We start from the raw sequence: 19957 nt of genomic DNA on the forward strand, positions 1-19957 counted from the left end.
TTACGGATTTAGGGGGGCAGCTGCCCAGATATCCTTTTGGAGCGCGAGGCTCTTGGCTGGACTCTGAGCATCTCCCTCCCTTGGCCAGAAACCAGAGTAAGAGCTTGCAGGGAAAAGGGCTTTGCAGAAGGCAAGGAAGCTCCTCCCAGAATTCAGGAGTGGAGAGATAGGAGGGGATCCCAGGGTCATCTAGTCCAACCCCCAGCAATGCAGGAATCTCAGCTAAAGCATCCATGGCAGATGGCCGTCCAATCTCTGCTTTGAAACCTCCAAGGAAGGAGAGTCCACCACCTCCCAAGGGAGACCTTTCCCCTGCCCAACTGCTCTTAGATGTCCCTCAAGGCAGCGGGTCCTGAGTTCTAGCCCTGCTGAAACAATCGCACTGGCTGCCAAGGAGGAACCAAGCGAGGTTCAAAAGAAATAAATCCTATTCTCATCATAAATGAGTAATACTTTCTTAAGTATGCTTTTTATACTAATATACAAAAGTATGCTATTTCCCTTTCCAGAAATGCTCAATTGCTAATTCAATGGACTGAAAATTGATTTTTATGTTTAGTGAAGCTTTTAATATTTGATGTACTATTGTATTTTAATATTCTGTTGGAAGTCGCCCAGAGTGGCTGGGGAATCCCAACTAGATGCGCAGCGTATAAATAAATTATTATTATTATTATTATTATTATTATTGAAATTGATCAGGCGAGTGTTCTCCTTTCGAAAGAGGCAGGTGGAATCTCCATGGTTGCTAATAGCATAACGTTGAAAGGCTAGTGAAATATGGGGAGCCCTAGAGCTGAAAATGGATGGTTGCTGTTATTATGTTTTGGGAAGCTTTTAATATTGGATGGACTATTGTATTTTGATATTTTGTTGGAAGCTGCCTAGAGTGGCTGGGGAAACCCAGCCAGATGGACGGGGTATAAATATATTATTATTATTATTATTATTATTATTTGATTAAATTGATCAGGCGAGTTTTCTCCTTTCAAAAGAGGCAGGTGGAATCTCCACGGTGGCTAATAGCATAACGTTGAAAGGCTAGTGAAATATGGGGAGCCCTAGAGCATCTCCTTGGCATGCAGAATGTCCCAGTCAGTGTGGACCAGGGGTCCTCAAACTATGTCCTGCACGGCCATTTCAGAACCCGCCAAGTGTCCAAGGCTGAAAGCGTTTTGCCGCCCGCTCAGTCAGTCCCCGTGAGGTAAATGCCACAGGCGTGGTGGCGGCTCTACCAATGGAAGGCCAGGGGGTTTCGCCCGGGGAAGTGTTGTCTTTTGGCTTGAAGAGCAAAGTTGAGGTTGGTGGAGGAAGGCAGACTTGGATCAATTCGGTTTCGTTACATAAAGGTTTACTTTAAAGGTGGGAGAAGGAAGTATAGTCCTATTTTTGTGCATGGAGCAGCGGCATTTCCACTCATGCGGTTTACATGCTCTGAAAGCTGGGATCTATTTTGATATTTAAATTTTTAAAGGGTGGAATGGAACCAGATATTGGCCACCTTCTTAGCCTGGGGCAGGGGTCAGCAACCTTTTTCAGCCATGGGCCAGTCCACCGTCCCTCAGACCATGTAGGGGGCCAGACTATATTTTTTTGGGGGGGGGAGATGAACGAATTCCTATGCCCCACAAATAACCCAGAGAGGCATTTTAAATAAAAGGACACATTCTACTCATGTAAATACACGCTGATTCCCGAATTGTCCGCGAGCCGGATTGAGAAGGCGATTGGGCCGGATCTGGCCCCCAGGCCTTAATTTGCCTACCCCTGGCCTGAGGAGCCACATTTTGGTTATAGGAGGCCAGGATTGGCCCCCAAGGCTTGGGATGTCTCTCCTCCCCTGCAGTAGGAACTTGGAATCAGGAGAAAACTCTTGGAATATCCTTGCCAGGTGCTCAGGGACGGACTCACCTGTCCCCATGTCCTTCTCTTTGCAGATGTGCTGCGGTTGCACATCCCTTCCCCAGAGGTGAGCATTGGAGAGAACCAGAGCAGGGACTCAGACCTGCCCTCCTTGCCCCCCACTCTGCCCTCTCGGAGGTGGAGAAGCCCTCCCTTCGTGAGGAACTGACTTTTGCCTTTCAGCTGCTGGAGGAAGATCAGCTGTACTTGCCAGAGGTGATTCAGAACTGCCAGGCAGCTCAGCTCAGGGGACTCCGAACCCTGAAGTGCTCCAAGCAAGAGACGACCAAAGCCATCCTGGTGAGTGATGGGTGGTGTGGGAGACCCCCATGGGGAAGTGGGGGAGGAAGGGGCTTTGGGGAGGGGGTTGTCCGTCTGCCAGAGAGGAGGACCCTACTGGCCTAGGTTCACGTTTCCTATTTGAAAGGGAATCATCTGAGGGACTTCCTGTGAAAATCTGGGTCAGGAATGCTGTTCCTGGAATGTACAAACACACAAGACGTAACCGGCTGTGCATTCACATAAACAATACTCTTCTATATATTCTGATCACAATATCAAAGGTTTATCTTGCACATAAACAACACATAAAGTGGAATAATATAGACGGATGTCCCCAATAAATCAGTTCATTCATAAAGACCAAATGTCGGCTAGTCTCTGTTCCACATACGTTCATAAAGTCCAAATTGGAGCCTATTACAGTTCCACAGTCTTGACAAGGATTTCCGGAATAATGCCTTGTTTCGCTCTCATGGGCTCCATCCATTGTACATATTCTAAGTAATATAAATGAATACAATGTTGTAATTTACAATTGTGTATAATTGCTTTTATGCTCAATGTATAGTGTCTTATTGCCTACACCCCAATGGAGGATTCTCATGCATTTTAAGCTTTCAAATAGATCAGGCTATTGCGTAGTCTATAGCTGTCAACTTACAGATTTGAAAATAAGGGACCAGCAGCCTTGAAAATAAGGGACCAAAAGCCAAAATAAGGGACCTGCAGCCTCACTTGTTCCAGGCACTCCAGTCTTCCTGTACTCCTGCAGTCTGGTCAAACTCATGCTGGGTAGCTTCGAGAACACTGTCCAGCCAACTTTGTAACCAGAGGTTCAACTGAATAGAATCTGAATCACATGCACCACAAGGCCTATGCAGCCTCAACTTAAGATGGCTCCCCGGCCTGGCTTTGCACTGCAAAGTTTGCAGCAGCACGTGCAACAAAATGGCGTCCAGCATTCAAAAAACCCCGCAGCTTGCATTAACTAGTCACACACAAGGCATGCAAGCTCCACCCCCCCAGTCATTCTTAGACTCCTTATTGGGTGAGCAACACAGCCAAGCAACACAGTCAGAGCCTCCCTCCTCCCTGGCCGGCAGGGAGGGAGGGAGAGGAGCTGCTTCCTTTGAAATTTAAGGGACATCCATCAATAAGGGACAGCAGCGGGACATGGCGCTGGAATAAAGGACTGTCCCTTCAAATAAGGGACACTTTACAGCTATGGCGTAGTCCAGTATTTAGATTAGATCAATTTACGTGGTTAAAATGAATGTTCTGCCAAAAATGCTATTCCTCTTTCAAACAGTCCCAGTAATTGTGAAAGATGAATGTTTCAAAAAATGGCAGAAAGAAATTTCCAAGTTTATCAGGGGGGAGGGGCTAAAGGCCAAGGATAAAACACAAGATACTTACAGACATAAAAGACAGAGGTGGTTTTGCCCTCCCAGACCTTTCATTATATCGTGAAGCTGCATGCCTGGTATGGATTAGGGACTGGGTGAAGTTGGAAAAGCAAGAAGCATTAGAATTAGAAGGACATGACAATAGATTTGGCTGGCACGCATATTTATGGCATGGGAAAGGGAAGGTACATAAAAGTTTTTATAACCATATAATTAGGAAATCACTAATGAGCATATGGGAGAGATACAGTGGTACCCCAGGTTAAGTACTTAATTTGTTCCGAAGGTCCGTTCTTAACCTGAAACTGTTTTTAACCTGAAGCACCACTTTAGCTAATGGGGCCTCCTTCTGCTGCTGCGTCCCTGGAGCTCGATTTCTGTTCTTATCCTGAAGCAAAGTTCTTACCCTGATGCACTATTTCTGGGTTAGCGGACTGTGTAACCTGAACCGTATATAACCCGAAGCTTATGTAACCCAAGGTACCACTGTATAAAGATTTGTTAGAACAGAAGACCCCTTGGTGGCTTTCACCACATGAAGCTTTACTGCTCAAACCACTTGAAAAGAAAGGAAAGTGGCTTACGTATGCTGACTTGTTAAAAGGATCAAGAAGGAAAATGGAAACGAAGAGATTACGAGGAAATAAAAGATCACTTTCAGAGTTGGTTATGCTATCGGCAACTACATGAAATATACAAAGAAGACAATAAGAAAGGATTTAGCTACACGACATCTAGATTTCAAAAGGAAGTCGTAGAAGGGAAAGGGAAGTTGCTGCAAGGTGCATATAGTATTCTGCTAGAATGGGAAACAAAAGATGAAGAGGTGAAATCATTCATGATTAAATGGGCACAAGATGTAGGTCATAATATAATGTTTGAAGATTGGGAAAGATTGTGGAAAACTGATTTAAAATTTAAAGACTGCTCTTTGCTGACAGAAAATTACATGAACATGATGTATAGATGGTATATATCACCAGTGCAGATAGGAAGAATGTATAAAACCGGCTCAAATATATGTTGGAAGTGAAAGGAAAAAGAAGAGACTTTTTACCATATGTGGTGGGATTGTAATAAAATTAAAAAATTATGGGAAATGATATACAATGAGTTGAAGAAAATGTTCCAATTAACTTTGTAAAAAAAGCCTGAAGCATTCTGTAGGAAAAGAAGAAGAAATGCACCTTGGGCTTCTTGCGTGCAGCAGAAAATAGGGCGTGTCCCCTACTACAGAACTGTAAGAAAGGTTCAGAGTGAAGGACGCAGATTTCCACGCTTCCACCCAAAACTGCTGGGGCAACCCTGTGTCAAAGAGCATGGCTTCGGTTGCCTCCTGCAGCGTTCTCTACCTACATTCTGCAACTTCCATTCTCCTGAGGAAAATTTGCTAGACAACCTATGGCGTATGCCTTTCTGGCAGAAGAAGTTCTGCAAGGCGGACCTGGTGAACTCTCCACCGTGATCTGATTGAAAGCTCTTGACCCGCAGTGAGAATTGTACTTCTACTGCCGTTATCCAGTCTTTCACCAAAGCAGCGGCCTCTCACTTGTGCTTCAGAGAGAAAATCCACCCATTTCTGGAATAATCATCCACCAGAGATAGCACAAATTTGGCCCCGCCCAGACTGGCAACTGGCATAGGGCTCCAAAGGTCTGCATGGACTAGCTCAAAAGGTTTTGTGGATATCCTGTCAGACCTAGGATAAGAGCACGTCTGAACCTTGGCTTTCTTGAAGGCCCTGCATTCCAGATATTTGTCACATGCCTTCATCTTGCACGCCTCAATGCACCCTGGGACCTTCTTCACGTACCCCCAGTTGACATGTGACATTCTCTGGTGCCAAACACTATGATGTCCACCATCATGGATGGGAACGTTAGCACACTGTGCTTGTGCATCCTCAGGGCCTACCTGCAATAGGCGTTTCTAGCACAAACAGCCTGTCTTTGCACTCAACACTGACCTGTTGTCGCCCACCTCTGGAAATGGAATAAACATTATTTTCAAAACACACTTTGAATCCATCATGGACAAGAGAGGAAACAGAAAGCAAACAGCACTGCATCTCTGGAATGACATAGGCCTCAATCTCCGCCTGTAAAAAAGAACAATAAACAGAGCCAGACATAGTTAGTTGGCGCTTGGAACCATCTGCAAGAGTTACACTTCCAGTTTTCACAACCTTGCAGTTCCACAAAAAAACACTAGATGGCGATGGCATGAGGTGGTGACTGGCCCCACTGTCAATCACCAAGCTCAGCACGTTTTTTCAGCTTTCTGCCTGTAATGCGTATAATGGCAGCAACCTTGCAAAAAAATAATATTTTGAGCCCGTAGTTCAATTTCCCAGCAGCTCCCCTTGCCCCAGGAATGCTTCTAGCATTCCATCTCCTCTACCTGTGGCATTGTTCAGCAGTGGGAAAACTGACCTCTTCACTCCGGATGTCCATTTGGTATGTCCCTTTCCAGGTTTTAGCCTGCTCATTGTGTTCGTCTTTCATTTGTTCTCCTATGTGTGTTGCCAGTAGAAGCCACAATTCTGTGGGTACTCTAGGCGGTGCAGAAAGTTGGCAGCAATTCCCTACACCCACAGGTCTCAGGATGGTTAAAACATAAAAAAACAAAATAAAAACACAAAACACCACATTTTAAACGGGCATTAAATGTCAATCAGCCAAAGGACTGGTTAAAAAAGTGTGGATTTGCCTGGCTCCTAAATCTGTATAATAGATTTTCCAACCTTTGTATGGATTCTTTGATGGGAAGTGAGATTCTGACTGTGACTGAAGCTCTTTCCACATTCCACACACTGATATGGTTTTTCCCCTGTATGAATTCTTTGATGTGAAGTGAGACTGTGGCTGTTACTGAAGCTCTTTCCACATTCCACACACTGATAGGGTTTCGCCCCTGTATGAATTCTTTGATGGGAAGTGAGATCGGAGCTCTTCCTGAAGCTCTTTCCACATTCCACACACTGATAGGGTTTCTCCCCTGTATGAATTCTTTGATGGGAAGTGAGAGAGGAGCTATGAGTGAAGCTCTTTCCACATTCCTCACACTGATAGGGTTTCTCCCCTGTATGAATTCTTTGATGGGAAGTGAGACTGTGGTTGCGACTGAAGCTCTTTCCACATTCCACACACTGATAGGGTTTCTCCCCTGTATGAATTCGCTTATGGGAAGTGAGATCGGAGCTCTGACTGAAGCTCTTTCCACATTCCTCACACTGATAGGGTTTCTCCCCTGTATGAATTCTTTGATGTGAAGTGAGATTCTGACTGTGACTGAAGCTCTTTCCACATTCCACACACTGATAGGGTTTCTCCCCTGTATGAATTCTTTGATGTGAAGTGAGACTGTGGCTGTGACTGAAGCACTTTGCACATTCCACACACTGATAGGGTTTCGCTCCTGTATGAATTCTTTGATGGGAAGTGAGAGAGGAGCTCTTCCTGAAGCTCTTTCCACATTTCACACACTGATAGGGTTTCTCCCCTGTATGAATTCGCTTATGGGAAGTTAGATCAGAGCTATCAGTGAAGCTCTTTCCACATTCCACACACTGATAAGGTTTCTCCCCTGTATGAATTCTTTGATGGGAAGTGAGATGGGTGCTCTGACTGAAGCTCTTTCCACATTCCACACACTGATAGGGTTTCTCCCCTGTATGAATTCGCTTATGGGAAGTGAGATCAGAGTTTTGACTGAAGCTCTTTCCACATTCTACACACTGATAGGGTTTCTCCCCTGTATGAATTCTCTGATGGGAAGTGAGATTGGAGTTATTCTTCAAGCTCTTTCCACATACTACACACTGATAGGGAGTCTCTCCTGTATGAATTCTCTTATGGGAAGTGAGATCGTGGCTGATTCTGAAGCTCTTTCCACATTCCACACACTGATAGGGTTTCTCCCCTGTATGAATTCTTTGATGGGAAGTGAGATGGGAGTTCTGACTGAAGCTCTTTCCACACTCCACACACTGATAGGGTTTCTCCCCTGTATGAATTCTTCGATGGGTAGTGAGTTTGGAGCTGTGACTGAAGCTTTTTCCACATTCCATGCACTGATAGAGTTTCTTTCCAATGAGATTTTGTTGATGGGCAGTGGAATGGGAGCTCTGACTACACCTTTCTCCACACTCCAAATTTTTACGTGGCATGTCCTCTCTGTGGATTTTGTCATGGTCACCTTTGTTCTCTATTTCCGTTTCATCACAATCTGCAATGGAGACAAAAAGAGGTTAGAGCCTCAGGAACAAATGGAGAAGAACTGAAGGGTGTGTGTTCATTACCAGTTGTTTGTCATTAACCAATATATTAATTATGAGATTCGGATGTGTTGTTGAATGTTGCTTTGTTTGATATACAGTAGTGGTCAAAATTATGGAAGCTTTTTGGAAAAAAGTGTATTTCAGAGGTTTGATGGCTCATAACACCACTTCTTTTGATATCATAAAATTATATATCAATGGGAAGATAATTTAATCAAGAAGCAATTCAACAAAGTTCATTTAATTATCCATATTCTATCAAATGTTATAGCCAAGTAACCAGAGAAAGGAAGCACAATTTGCTTAGGGTGTAAAACATTATAAAATTATAGAAATGGCACAAAAAGTTGACTGGTCACCCAGAAAGAGACGTAAAATTGTAGTATTAAGTGAACGAGGCTACCGTTATGAAGAAATTAGATGAAAGATTGGGAAAAACTACACCAAAGATGGTCTTTCTATATTTTTGAAGAGGTATAAGGAGACTCAATCATTATAAAATCAGACTGGTAAAGGCAGGAAAAGGTGCACAAAGTTAAGTGATGATCGAAGAATGGAGAGACTGTCCCTACATGACAGAAGAAAATCATGTGGGTGTTTACAGGATGACATGGAGCAATGTACTGTGAAGTTGAGTGCTAGGACTGGTCTAAATGTTAGAATTTTAAGAAAAAAGCCATTGTTCTCTCTCAAGCAAAGCTTGAAAAGATTAAACCCATGTTAACTGGACAGCGGAACAATGGAACAATGTTATTTGGAGCATTGAGACCCAAATCTTCTTGCTTGGTAGTGATGGCATGAAATACGCAAGGAAAAGAATCAGAGATTTACATCCTTCTTGCATTACACCAACCATGAAACACTCAGATAGTGTGATGATCTGGGGTTGCATGGCAGCAAAAGGTGTGGACAGAATATGCGTCATTAATGGGAATGTAAAACGCATCACCATAAAGAAGGCTGATCGCCGAAGAATTGATGCTTTTGAATTATGGTGCTGGAGGAGACTTTTGAGAGTCCCAAGGACTGCAAGAAGATCAAACCTCTCCATTCTTAAGGAAATCAGCCCTGAGTGCTCACTGGAAGGACAGATCGTGAAGCTGAGGCTCCAATACTTTGGCCACCTCATGAGAAGAGGAGACTCCCTGGTAAAGACCCTGATGTTGGGAAAGATGGAGGGCACAAGGAGAAGGGGACGACAGAGGATGAGATGGTTGGACAGTATTCTCGAAGCTACAAACATGAGTCTGACCAAACTACGGGAGGCAGTGGAAGACAGGAGTGCCTGGCGTGCTCTGGTCCCTGGGGTCACGAAGAGTCGGACACAACTAAACGACTAAACAACAACAAAACGCATCAATGAAATACTTGAGCCCAAACTGAAGCATTCCGCAGGTGATCTTTACCCAGATACTGAAGCATTTATATTTGATTGTTTGTTTATTTGTTTGTTTGCTTTCTATTTCAACATGATTCAGCTCCATGTCATGTTGCTGCTGTGTGCAAAAGGTGCTTTCAAGATAATCTTATTTCACTGCCAGAATGGCCTGGGAATAGCACAAACATTAACCCAATCAGAAATCTATAGAGCCGACTAAAGAAACTTGTTAATCAGAAGCAACCCAGCAATAAAGCCCAATTAACAGAGACAATAATTCATTCTTGGTCTCACATTCTTACAGCTGCAGAACTAAAAACTTGGTTCACTTCATGGGAAGGCGTTGTAAGGCCGTAATGAAAGCTAAAGGTTACCAATGGTTACCAAAGGTTTCACATTTTTTCTTGATGACTGCTGTTCTAATAAATACTCCTTCATAAAAGTCATTGCATTACATTCTTCATTAAATTGTCTTTCCATTGCTCTATAATTTTATGGTATTACTCCACACAAAAGTGGTGTTATGAGACATCAAACCTCAGAAGCACACGATTCACAAAAGATTTATACAAGTTTGGCCTCTAGTATAAGTTGTTAATTTTAAAGTTAATGTTCTTTTTATATGGGTTCAGATTATTATTATTTATGTTTCATGATTATATATGTGTTGTGCCGCTCAGAGTGGCTGAGGAAACCCAGCCAGATGGGCAGGATAGAAATAAAAATTACTGTTATTATCACAGTGGTACCTCAATTTAAGAACAGTCCTGTTCCGGAAAAGATTTATGTTTGTAAACCTAGGTACCACTGTATTACTCTTGTTGTTATTGTTGTTAAGTTTGTAAACCGAGGTACCACTTTATTACTATTACTATCATCATCATCATCATCATCACTGCTACTACTACCTGAGATTCCATAAGCCCAGTGTTTCTCTGGGATGAATTTTGTTTGGCCCAGTCATGGCATCCCCTCCATCTCCAATGTCAGTCGTCTCTTTGGTCAACCAAAGACTGACAGGAGCAAAAACAAAAATCTGAAGCTACTTATCTTTCCTAACAATTCTGAAGCTGACATTTAAGATGGCCTGGGAAGTTCAGACCAGCCCAATACTGGTAGAAAAAGGAGTAATTTGAGGAAGATTGTTCAAAGAAAAAACTGTAATTTACTCTTTGTTGTAGGGGTGTTAGGTTCCCAGGTATTATAGGAGGCACTGTTGAGCTCTGTGAAAATAGATGAGGTTGGTCCCATAGAGGTATTTTTTGAAGTTCCAGGCTGATATGATGATCCCACAGGGAGCCTTACCAAGAGAGGCCACGATTCCACGATTCTCCTCCATGACGTCCTTATGCAGAGCTCTCTGGTCAGGATCCAGCAACGCCCACTCCTCATCCGTGAAGCGAACAGCGACATCTTCAAAGCACACTGGACCCTAAAAGAAAAAGGGAAATGTTCTCCTCTGAGACAGCAGAAATATGATCTGCTACACAATGCTCTGTTGTTTCATTCCTGTACATTGTGGTGTTGTTTCAATAGGGTTGTTTTGCTGCACATTTCAAATATGGATGCTTATTTTATTCTGCGTTTTAATTATGGGTATTTGTCTCTGTGCAAATACGTGGTTCTCCACATTGTGTTTTCCAAGTCATTCTGCCTACGCAAGCATTCCAGTTTGCCTGATGGAAGGATCCACTTTCTCCTTTCCTCATGAACTGTTCTGGGGATTTCCCTCCCAATGCCCTAGAGCCAAATTCAAGGGGTTCATGGGGGCATGGAGGGGGGAGCAATGGGGGGCAGGCCCCATTTTGAAGCCGATGGGGCTGGTTAGGTGAATCCAGGCCACTATTTGTTCACATTTGTCCACCACTTAGAAACCAATTGTAGCATTCATTGATGAATCTTGTATAAGGTTACCAGATTTTTTTCAATGAATCTGGGGACACTAAGTATAAATAAATAAATAAATAATACTACATGTGTGGGACGTTGATGCTGCAGCGATGGAGGTGGCAGAGGGGCGGCCACCACCTTGACCTCAACCGCCACGTTTCCCCTTCCACCAAGGCTTCTATCTCCTTTCTCCATGAGCCTGGGTAGCCCCTGAGTTGTTGGTTCTTCGGTGGTGGTGATGGGGAAGCGCTGCGCGGTGGGTCAGGCATGGAAGGCGAAGAAGGAAGGCCAAGAGCAGCCGCAAGGCTCGGGCAGCGTGATGCCTCCCTTCTCATCGGAGCAGCCCCAATTCCATTCCTACTTGCATGCTAGCAGGAAGGAGCGTAGATCCCTTAGCTGCAAAGCGAGGCTTTACACTGCCTTTCGGAGCAGCCCCATCCCAACTGCTACTTGTGTGCAAGCAGGAGGGGGCAGGGATCTCTCAGGCTACTGAGACTGCCACTGCTGCTTTTCCCGGGGACATTAGATGAAATCTGGGGACATTCCAGGGATGGTATTTGTCCGCAGACTTATTCACAAATCCGAGGACAGTCCCTGGGAAACGGGGACGTCTGGTAACCGAAGTCAAGAAATAAAATAAGACTATTTTGAATGGTCATCTGTCTCTAGCATGATCTAGCAGAGATTCCTGCAATGAACAGGGTCTCCTGGCTCTGAGAGACAAGCAGGGAGGGTGGCTTCTGGCAAAAGGAGAGGGGGACAATCTTCCTTATCCTGACTCACCTCTGCCTCTCAACCTTCCTCTCCCACTCGCCTCCTTCCTCTTCTGCCTCTGATTCTGCACTGCATTCTGCCACAGAGTCTCCCAGCTCACTAAGCCCTGCAACCCCTTCAGCTTCTGACACCTCCTCTTCCCAGGCTTCTCCCTCTTCCCCCTCCGACCGCCCATCCTTCTTCTACCTCCACTTCTTGGGCTCTCAGCCATCTTCCTTCCTGATTCCCCAGCTGCATCCTCCCACCATTCCTCTGTGCCCAACCAGTCCATGACATTGCTCCATCCCTCAGCCTCTGTCCCCACAAGGCAGCTTCCCCTGACCTGATCTGGTCCCACAGCCGCTGCTTCCCTTCTGCCCCCATGAAAAGACGGATCAGGAAGTCTTGCCGGCATCATTCTGTCACCTGCAAGAGAAAAAAGGTAAACAGGACGCCAGGAGTGCCGGCTTCTCTCACAGGTGAAACAGGGCATCTCTAACTACACATTGGCCTTTGAGAAAGCCTTACCTACTGAGAGCATTTAGACATTTGTGCCCATTTCATATGTTAGTTGTGCAGAAATACATCTCCCCTCCTCTGGACCCTTCTTCCCAACTGTCTCCCCACAAAACAAGATGAAAATAACCCTCAGATGAGTTGGAAAACCAACAGAATGAGGCCAAACAGGGCAAACGCCACCTTCCTCCTTACCCAGTGGCCTCTCTCTGGTGTCCAACGGAGGCCTCTCTGCCTCACAGGAATCCAGGTCCATTTCTGCAAAGAGATCCTTTCCCTGAAAAAGAAACAAGGATTCAAAACAGAGAATGGTGAGAAATATTAGAAAGAGAATGGCAAAGACTTGAAGGGTGTGAGATCTCATTCCATGGATGCTTTCCCAGAAAACAGATGGGCTATCAGCAGAGCATTATGGGATGTTCTCTGTCCTGTTTGGAACCTCTTGGGAGTATCCAGAGGAAAGTCTCTCTCACCTGCTTTCTCTCCTCTGCCTGACTCAGGAGGAAACCTTCGGCCAGGGCCACCGCCTGGGAACTGGTCTCCGCTCCGCATTCCCTCACCCAGCTCTCCATCTCCGGGGGAAGGACAGCCAGGAACTGCTCCAAGATCACCAGGTCCAGCATCTCAGCTTTTGTGTGCCTTTCTGGCTTCAGCCACTGGTGGCAAAAGTGGAAGAGTCGGCTGCAAACCTCTCGGGGTCCTTTGGCCTCCTGGCAGCAGAACTGCCTCAACTGCTGGCTTTGCACCTCTGAGCGGAGGGTGTCCTCCTCACCCAGGATCTTCTGCACTGGGTTTTCCCAGAATCCCCCACTGCTCCCAGTTTGGCTGGCATGGCCTCTTCCTATTCCAGGGCCAGCTAAGTCTAGCTCATCCATCTGTGCTCTCAGGAAGCCTCTGAGAGATCGGAAGGAACCCTTTGGTCTTCTGACAAGTTCTGTCTGTCGTAATGAAAAGCTCAAGGAAATCCTACAAAGCAAATACATTGTTTTGTTACAGAATTTGTAGGTCAGAGGAAGAAAAAGCTTCCCTTAGCAAGCAAACCATGAGCTATTTTCTGAAGAAGAAGAAGAAGAAGAAGAAGAAGAAGAAGAAGAAGAAGAAGAAGAAGCTCTCCTAGAAAGAAGATTGCAATGCAGGACTTCTGGGTCAGCGCCATTGGTGAATGGCAGAGTTCCTCCGACCGGAGGAACGGGCTCCGTGAAAACTGGGACTTCCCGCCGCGGCGAAGGTGGGGACCCGCTAGAAATCCCAGGCGGAGGAAGCCTGGGAACGTGGGGTTCGGCAGGGCACCAGAAGCGCCCCCCTACTCGCAGGGAATCCCATCTAGGGGCTCCGGAGCGAAGTGGGGTGAGAAGCGCGGTGCTACGAACTGACTGCTACTTTCACGGAGTGAAGCCGCACAGCCATTGCCAGAGAGCGCTGACTTTTTCCTGTGGACAATTGGACTTAAAACAAGTACCCGTGAGTAGAAATGGAAAATTGGATCAATAAATTGTTTTAATTTGGTATCGAAGCGGGAAGGTGCAAACAGGAAGTCCGCCTTCCGCTTTTTTGTATATAGACTAAAGCAAAAATTTTGCAAGCTAAAGCCGGGAAGCTGTTAAAAAAGGACTAAATTTCCTTCATTTAGAATCATTGAAACCCCCCTTGGAAGCAGGAGAAAAGGGGGGGGGACTTTGTTTAACCCTAGCAGGAGAGGGAGTGAAGAAGGATAAGTTTCCACCGTCTCTAACCTTGGAACGGGGTGTCAGAGACAGAAACTGTTGGAGAGGTTCATTGACTGTGAATGGAATATTTTGACAGATAGCTAATGAAGAGAAACAAGTTGATTCTAATGTTGCCTTTTGCATTTTAAACAAACAAAATATCTGAAAAACATCTGAAATATCTGAAAAATGAAAGTAACTTTCCTTTGCCTTTAAAAAAAAAAATGGATACAAATAGAAATTGTCTCCTCTAGAGGGAGCCTGTTAAATTGTTGCTGCAGTATACTTGAGGACCCAACATCTGTGAGATTAAGATCGTGGGAACAGCCTTTTCTGACCTTGACCAAAGATGAGCTGGGAGGAAGATTGGGTGCTTGCTTTATGCAAGACAAATGCCTTGCTGGAACAGATGCACGAGAAGATGGACTTGATGAATGAGAAAATGGATTTGACTGTTGTGGTTAATAACTGTGGACAAACAGGGAACATTGATACAGAAATCATCCAGGGACCAACCTATCAATCTGTACTGACTGGGCAAGTGAAGATGATAATGGAGGAGGATGCGGTTGCACCTCAAATAATATAAATGGAGAGACCCGAGGCCCTACAGGAGCATAAGCCGCTGTCATTGAAGATTGAAGTTGGAGTGGGCCAGGGGGAGTTTGGAGCTGAGGAGGTTCCTAACCTTGGAGAGACCTTGAAATATGATTTCAAATACTTTTTGGATTATATCGAGGACTGTGGGGAGTGGGACTGTGGGGAATGGGCGGGCTGGATGAAGGGAGATGGAGACAATTTTGGGTTGGAATCCCCCAGAGACCTACTCCTCAATGAGAAAGGAAAGAAATTAAGAAAGAGACCAACAAAAGACAAGGAAAAGGGCAAGTATAAACAACAAGAAGAAGAACTGCAGAAGGGACATGGAAGAGACTTAAGGGCTTTGGACATAAGGCTTCCAGGTTGATGGACTAGATGGAATGGACAGTAAGGACTGACACGATCCGAGAACAGGAAGAAGAGACGCTGGATGATGATTGGAAGAAAATTTATAAAGGAAACTTTTTATTTAGAATTAGCTTAATGAATATTAGGGAAAATGTTGGAATGAAACTATATGACTCTAGCAGAAATGATATTAGGAGCTATGTATATTTGAAAACTAAGATTTAAGCTTTAAGGTATTTTGGGGTAAGATAAGGTTAAATAAATTAAGGTAATTTGAATAACAGAATATGGGGAAAGATGGAAAGGATTTGTTGAGTTAATTATCAGGTTAAATTGTTAAGATAATTTTTTTAACAAAAATTGAGAAAGATGGAAAGAATTTGCTGAAACAATTAATTAAACTAGAATACAAAAAGGGAGGTGTGAGGAGCTCAATGAAACAAGCAAATGGAAATTATAGATATGCAATTTGGGATTTGTGTCTTTTCCCCCCTCTTTTTTATTTTCTTTTGCTGTATTGTTGTATTGGTTTTTATGTTTTGCGTTTTTCTCTTTTTTTTCTGTATTGTAGTGTTGCTTTTTATTTTTTTTTTTTTTTTGCAATTCTGAAATTATTAATAAATATTATTTTTTAAAAAAAATAGAAAGAAGATTGCAATGCAAAATGTGGAGGCAACTGAAGGGGGGAATGGTTCCCTGAGCAAGCATGGATGAGCCTTGCTGGGAACCGGGGCTGGACTGTACTGCATCCCAGACCATGAGCTATCTTTTTGAAAAGAAAGAGGAAGAGAAGAACAACTAAGTCTCTAGCCTTCTAGCAATGCAAAATGTGGAGGCAACTGAAGGGATTTCTGGGAGATTAATCAACCTGGTTTCTGCTGCCTTCCAGTCAATGCATGAAGTCAGAACCAACTTACAAGGGAATCGTTTGTTTGGATGCTTGGCTCTAGTGGGGGTCCTCGCCTGGGGTCCTCAGGAGTTCCTCCCCCACCCCCACTCGCCTGCTTCTGTCTCCTTTTCTTGCACTTGGACTCTCTGCCGCTCTCCAGACAGACTCCTGGGGTGGGGTCCCTTTTTCTTTGCTCTGAGGGCCAGGTATGTATCTGATCAACCCCCTGACGGCCAAGTGGGCAGAGCCAAAGACATCTCCATTGAAATTTAGGCGGGTAATTAATTATTATTATTCCGCTAGATAGCTTAACACACGCACAGCCATTGATGCCAAGGTCCTTGGAGGCTCGGTGAGTAGCAGCGCCCATTTCCGGCTGTTTTGCCAGCAACAATCCCTTTGGGACAGAGAGGATGTGGTCCTGGGATGCCATGCTCTGGGTGCGAGGGGATTGCTGCAGTGGCATCCGTGGGGAGCTGCCCTTGGAGACGACTGGGAAACTGGTCCGCAATGCAGCAGCCAGACTAGGGGCTGGGATCCCTCTCTTTGTTCCTGGCCTTTCTCTCCCACCTTTTCTTCCTTCCTTCCTCCACTTGGGTTTTTCTTGGGGGGGGGGGGGCTAGTCCACCTCCTCGTCCAGCTTTGGAAAACCATTTGCACATGTTTCCTCTGTTGTGCAATGAGGCTGAGCGATGTCACACAGAGTTAAAGTCCCAGGGACTCCTTTGTTTAAAGAGGGGAGATTTTTTCTGAAAGGGGGGGCGGAGGGCCAAATGAGTTTGCGATCCTGTGATCTCCAGGAAGGAGAGCGTGGCAGACCTGGCCCCTCCCGGATCAGGCCCCCCAGGCATCCTCCCCTGCTGCAGCCCTGGGACCCCCCCCCCCGTCTCCCCACTGCACCCTCTGGGGGGAGAGAGAGGAGACTCACCAGATCCCAGGAGGGGACAGCGAGGCAGCCCTTGCAGGAGAGACCCCAAAGCAAGGAAAGGACTGGGGAGGGAGGGGCCTTGGCTCTGGAGGACCTGGCCCCCTCTCGCTTCCTGGCCTCTCTAGGAAGGCAGCTCACTTCCCTTTAACCCTTGCCAAGCCGAGTCCCTCCAGCTCAGCCCTCTCTCGCTTGGCAGAACCTCAGATTCTTATTATTATTTATGGATTTAGGGGGGCAGCTGCCCCCCTGGCTACGCCCATGCCCAGATATCCTTTTCGGGGTGAGGCTCTTGGCTGGACTCTGAGCATCTCCCTCCCTTGGGCGGAAGCCAGAGGAAGAGCTTGCAGGGAAAAGGGCTTTGCAGGAGGCAAGGAAGCTCCTCCTAGAATTCCGGAGTGGAGAGATAGGAGGGGATCCCAGGGTCATCTAGTCCAACCCCCAGCAATGCAGGAATCTCCGCTAAAGCATCCATGGCAGATGGCCGTCCGATCTCTGCTCAGAAACCCAAGGAAGGAGAGTCCACCACCTCCCAAGGGAGACCTTTCCCCTGCCAAAATGAGTAATAATGAGTAATAAATTAAATGAGTAAATGAGTAATACTTTCTTAGGCATGCTTTTTATGCTAATATACAAAGTATGCCATTTCCCTTTCCAGAAATGCTTAATTGCTAATTCAATTGACTGAAAATGGATGGTTGTTGTTATTATGTTTAGGGAAGCTTTTAATATTTGATGGACTATTGTATTTTAACATTTTGTTGGAAGCCGCCCTGAGTGGCTGGGGAAACCAGATGGGCAGGGATTTATTTATTTATTTATTATTAAAATTGATCAGGTGAGTATTCTCCTTTCGAAAGAGGCAGGTGGAATCTCCATGGTTGCTAATAGCATAACATTGAAAGGCTAGGGAAATATGGGGAGCCCTAGAGCATCTGCTTGGCATGCAGAATGTCCCAGGGTCAACCCCTGACATCTCTTGCAATGGCTGGATGAAATCCCTTCCTGAAACTCTGGGGAACTGCTGCCAGTCAGTGTAGGCCAGGGGTCCTCAAACCATGTCCCACGGGCCGAATCCAGCCCACCAGGGTCGTGAATCTGGCCTGCACGGCCATTTCAGAACCCGCCAAGTGTCCGAGGCTGAAAGCATCTCGCCACCCGCTCAGTCAGTCCTTGCATCGCGCTGAGGTAAACGCCACAAGCGTGGTGGCGGCTCTACCAATGGAAGGCCAGGGGTTTTGCCCGGGGACGGGGAAGTGTTGTCTTTTGGCTTGAAGAGCAAAGTTGAGGTTCCTAACGTATCCTTTAAAGGTGGGAGAAGGAAGTATAGTCCTATTTCTGTCAGTGGCGCAGCGGTCTTTCCACTCTTGTGATTTACTCGCTCTGAAAGCTGGTATCTGTTTGATATTTAAATTTTAAAAGGGTGGAGTGGAGCCGAATATTGACCATCTTGTTAGCCTGGGGAAGGGGTCAGCATCCTTTTTCAGCCATGGGCCGGTCCACCGTCCCTCAGACCAAGGAGCGTCTCCACCCCCATCGTCCAGCCTGGACACTGAGGTCCAGCTCCGAGGGCCTTCTGGAGGTTCCCTCATTGCGAGAAGCGAGGTTACAGGGAACCAGACAGAGGGCCTTCTCGGTAGTGGCGCCCATCAGATGTCAAAGAAATAAGCAGCTATCCTATCTTTAAAAGACATCTGAAGGCAGCCCTGTTCAAGTTTTTAATATATATTTTTTAAAAATAATATTTATTAATAATTTCAGAATTACAGGGGGGGAAAAGAATAAAGAACAACTGCAATACATAAAAAGAAAAAAAAGAAAAAAAAACGCAAAAACATAAAAACCAATACAACAATACGACAAAAAAGGAAATAAAAAAGACACAAATCCCGGATTACATATCTCCAACTTCCATTTGCTTGTTTCGTTGACCTCCTCACACCTCCCTTTTTGTATTCTAGTTTAGTTAGTTATTTCAGCAAATTCTTTCCATCTTTCCCAATTTTTATTAAATAATTTATCTTATCAATTTAACCTGTTAATTGACTCGACAGATCCTTTCCATCTTTCCCCATATTCTGTTATTCAAATTACCTTAATTTATTTAACCTTGTCTTACCATAAAATGCCTTAAAGCTTAAAACTTAATACTCAGTTATCCATAACTCCTGATGTCATTTCTGCTAGAGTCATATAGTTTCATTCCAACATTTTCCCTAATATTCATTCATTTTAGGCTAATTCCCCAAATAAAAAATTTTCTTTATAAATTTTCTTCCAATCTTCATCCAGCGTCTCTTCTTCCTGGTCTCGGGTCATGTCAGTCCTTACTGTCCATTCCATCTAGTCGATCAACCTGGAAGTCTTATGTCCGAGGCCCTTAAGTCTCTTCCATGCCCCTTCTGCGAATCTTCTTTTTGTTTATACTTGCCCTTTTCCTTGTCTTTTGTTGGTCTCTTTCTTAATTTCTTCCCTTTCTCGTTGGAGAGCAGAACTCTGGGGGATTCCAATCCAAAATTGTCTCCATCTCCCTTCATCAAAGCCGCCCATTCCCCACAGTCCCACTCCCCACAGTCATCAGTATAATCCAAAAGATATTTAAAAGCATATTTCAAAGTCTCTCCAAAGTTAAGAACCTCCTCAGCTCCAGGTTCCCCCTGGCCCACTCCAACTTCAATCTTCAATGACAGCGGCTTATGCTCCTGTAGGGCCTCGGGTCTCTCCATTTGTATTGTTTGAGATGCGACCGCATCCTCCTCCATTATCTTCTGCACTAGCCCAGTCAATACAGGTTCATGGGTTAGTCCTTGAATGGTTTCTGTCTCAATGTTCCCTGTTTGTCCATAGTTATTAACCACAACAGTCATCAAGTCCATTTTCTCATTCATCAAATCCATCTTTTCATGCATCTGTTCCAGCAAGGCACTTGTCTTGCATAAAGCAAGCACCCAAACTTCCTTCCAGCTCATACTTAGTCAAGGTCAGACAAGTCTGGTCCCACGATCTTAATCTGACAGCTGTTGAGTCCTCAAGTAGACTGTAGCAACAATTTAACAGGCTCCCTCTAGAGGAGACAATTTCTA

The 19957-nt window shown here is 45.1% G+C and overlaps 4 protein-coding genes across 11 annotated transcripts in view; 1 reads left to right on the top strand and 3 right to left on the bottom strand.

The window, feature by feature from the left end:
• LOC308475075 (uncharacterized protein) overlaps nucleotides 1-19957 on the bottom strand; it is a 166728-nt gene that overhangs the window by 111218 nt on the left and 35553 nt on the right. The window lies entirely within an intron of this gene.
• LOC308475315 (uncharacterized protein) overlaps nucleotides 1-19957 on the bottom strand; it is a 141652-nt gene that overhangs the window by 59486 nt on the left and 62209 nt on the right. The gene's annotated exons all lie outside the window — the stretch shown is intronic.
• Nucleotides 2446-16999, bottom strand: LOC308475123 (uncharacterized protein). The gene is made up of 6 exons (XM_081002044.1): nucleotides 16878-16999; nucleotides 12880-13372; nucleotides 12602-12683; nucleotides 12234-12316; nucleotides 10553-10679; nucleotides 2446-7817 (listed from the first exon to the last, which is right to left on the bottom strand). Exons 2-6 carry the CDS (start codon nucleotides 13279-13281, stop codon nucleotides 6307-6309), a joined length of 2205 nt encoding a protein of 734 aa, XP_080858170.1. The 5' UTR covers nucleotides 13282-13372; nucleotides 16878-16999; the 3' UTR covers nucleotides 2446-6306.
• The window catches only part of LOC308475334 (uncharacterized protein), a gene marked incomplete at its 5' end in the record, with an annotated part of 115598 nt that continues 112776 nt past the window's right edge, over nucleotides 17136-19957 (top strand). For 4 of the 8 annotated variants that reach the window (XR_013985111.1, XR_013985112.1, XM_081002435.1 and 1 more), the window contains one exon: nucleotides 17136-17436. Coding sequence is in view for 2 of the 8 variants with exons in the window: in XM_081002435.1 (XP_080858561.1) it covers nucleotides 17136-17436 (301 nt within the window). The other 4 variants (XR_013985114.1, XR_013985115.1, XR_013985113.1 and 1 more) reach the window with 3 other exon arrangements.

Source organism: Podarcis pityusensis, assembly GCF_964106645.2.
Source record: "Podarcis pityusensis genome assembly, chromosome: 4".
Lineage (NCBI taxonomy): Eukaryota > Metazoa > Chordata > Lepidosauria > Squamata > Lacertidae > Podarcis > Podarcis pityusensis.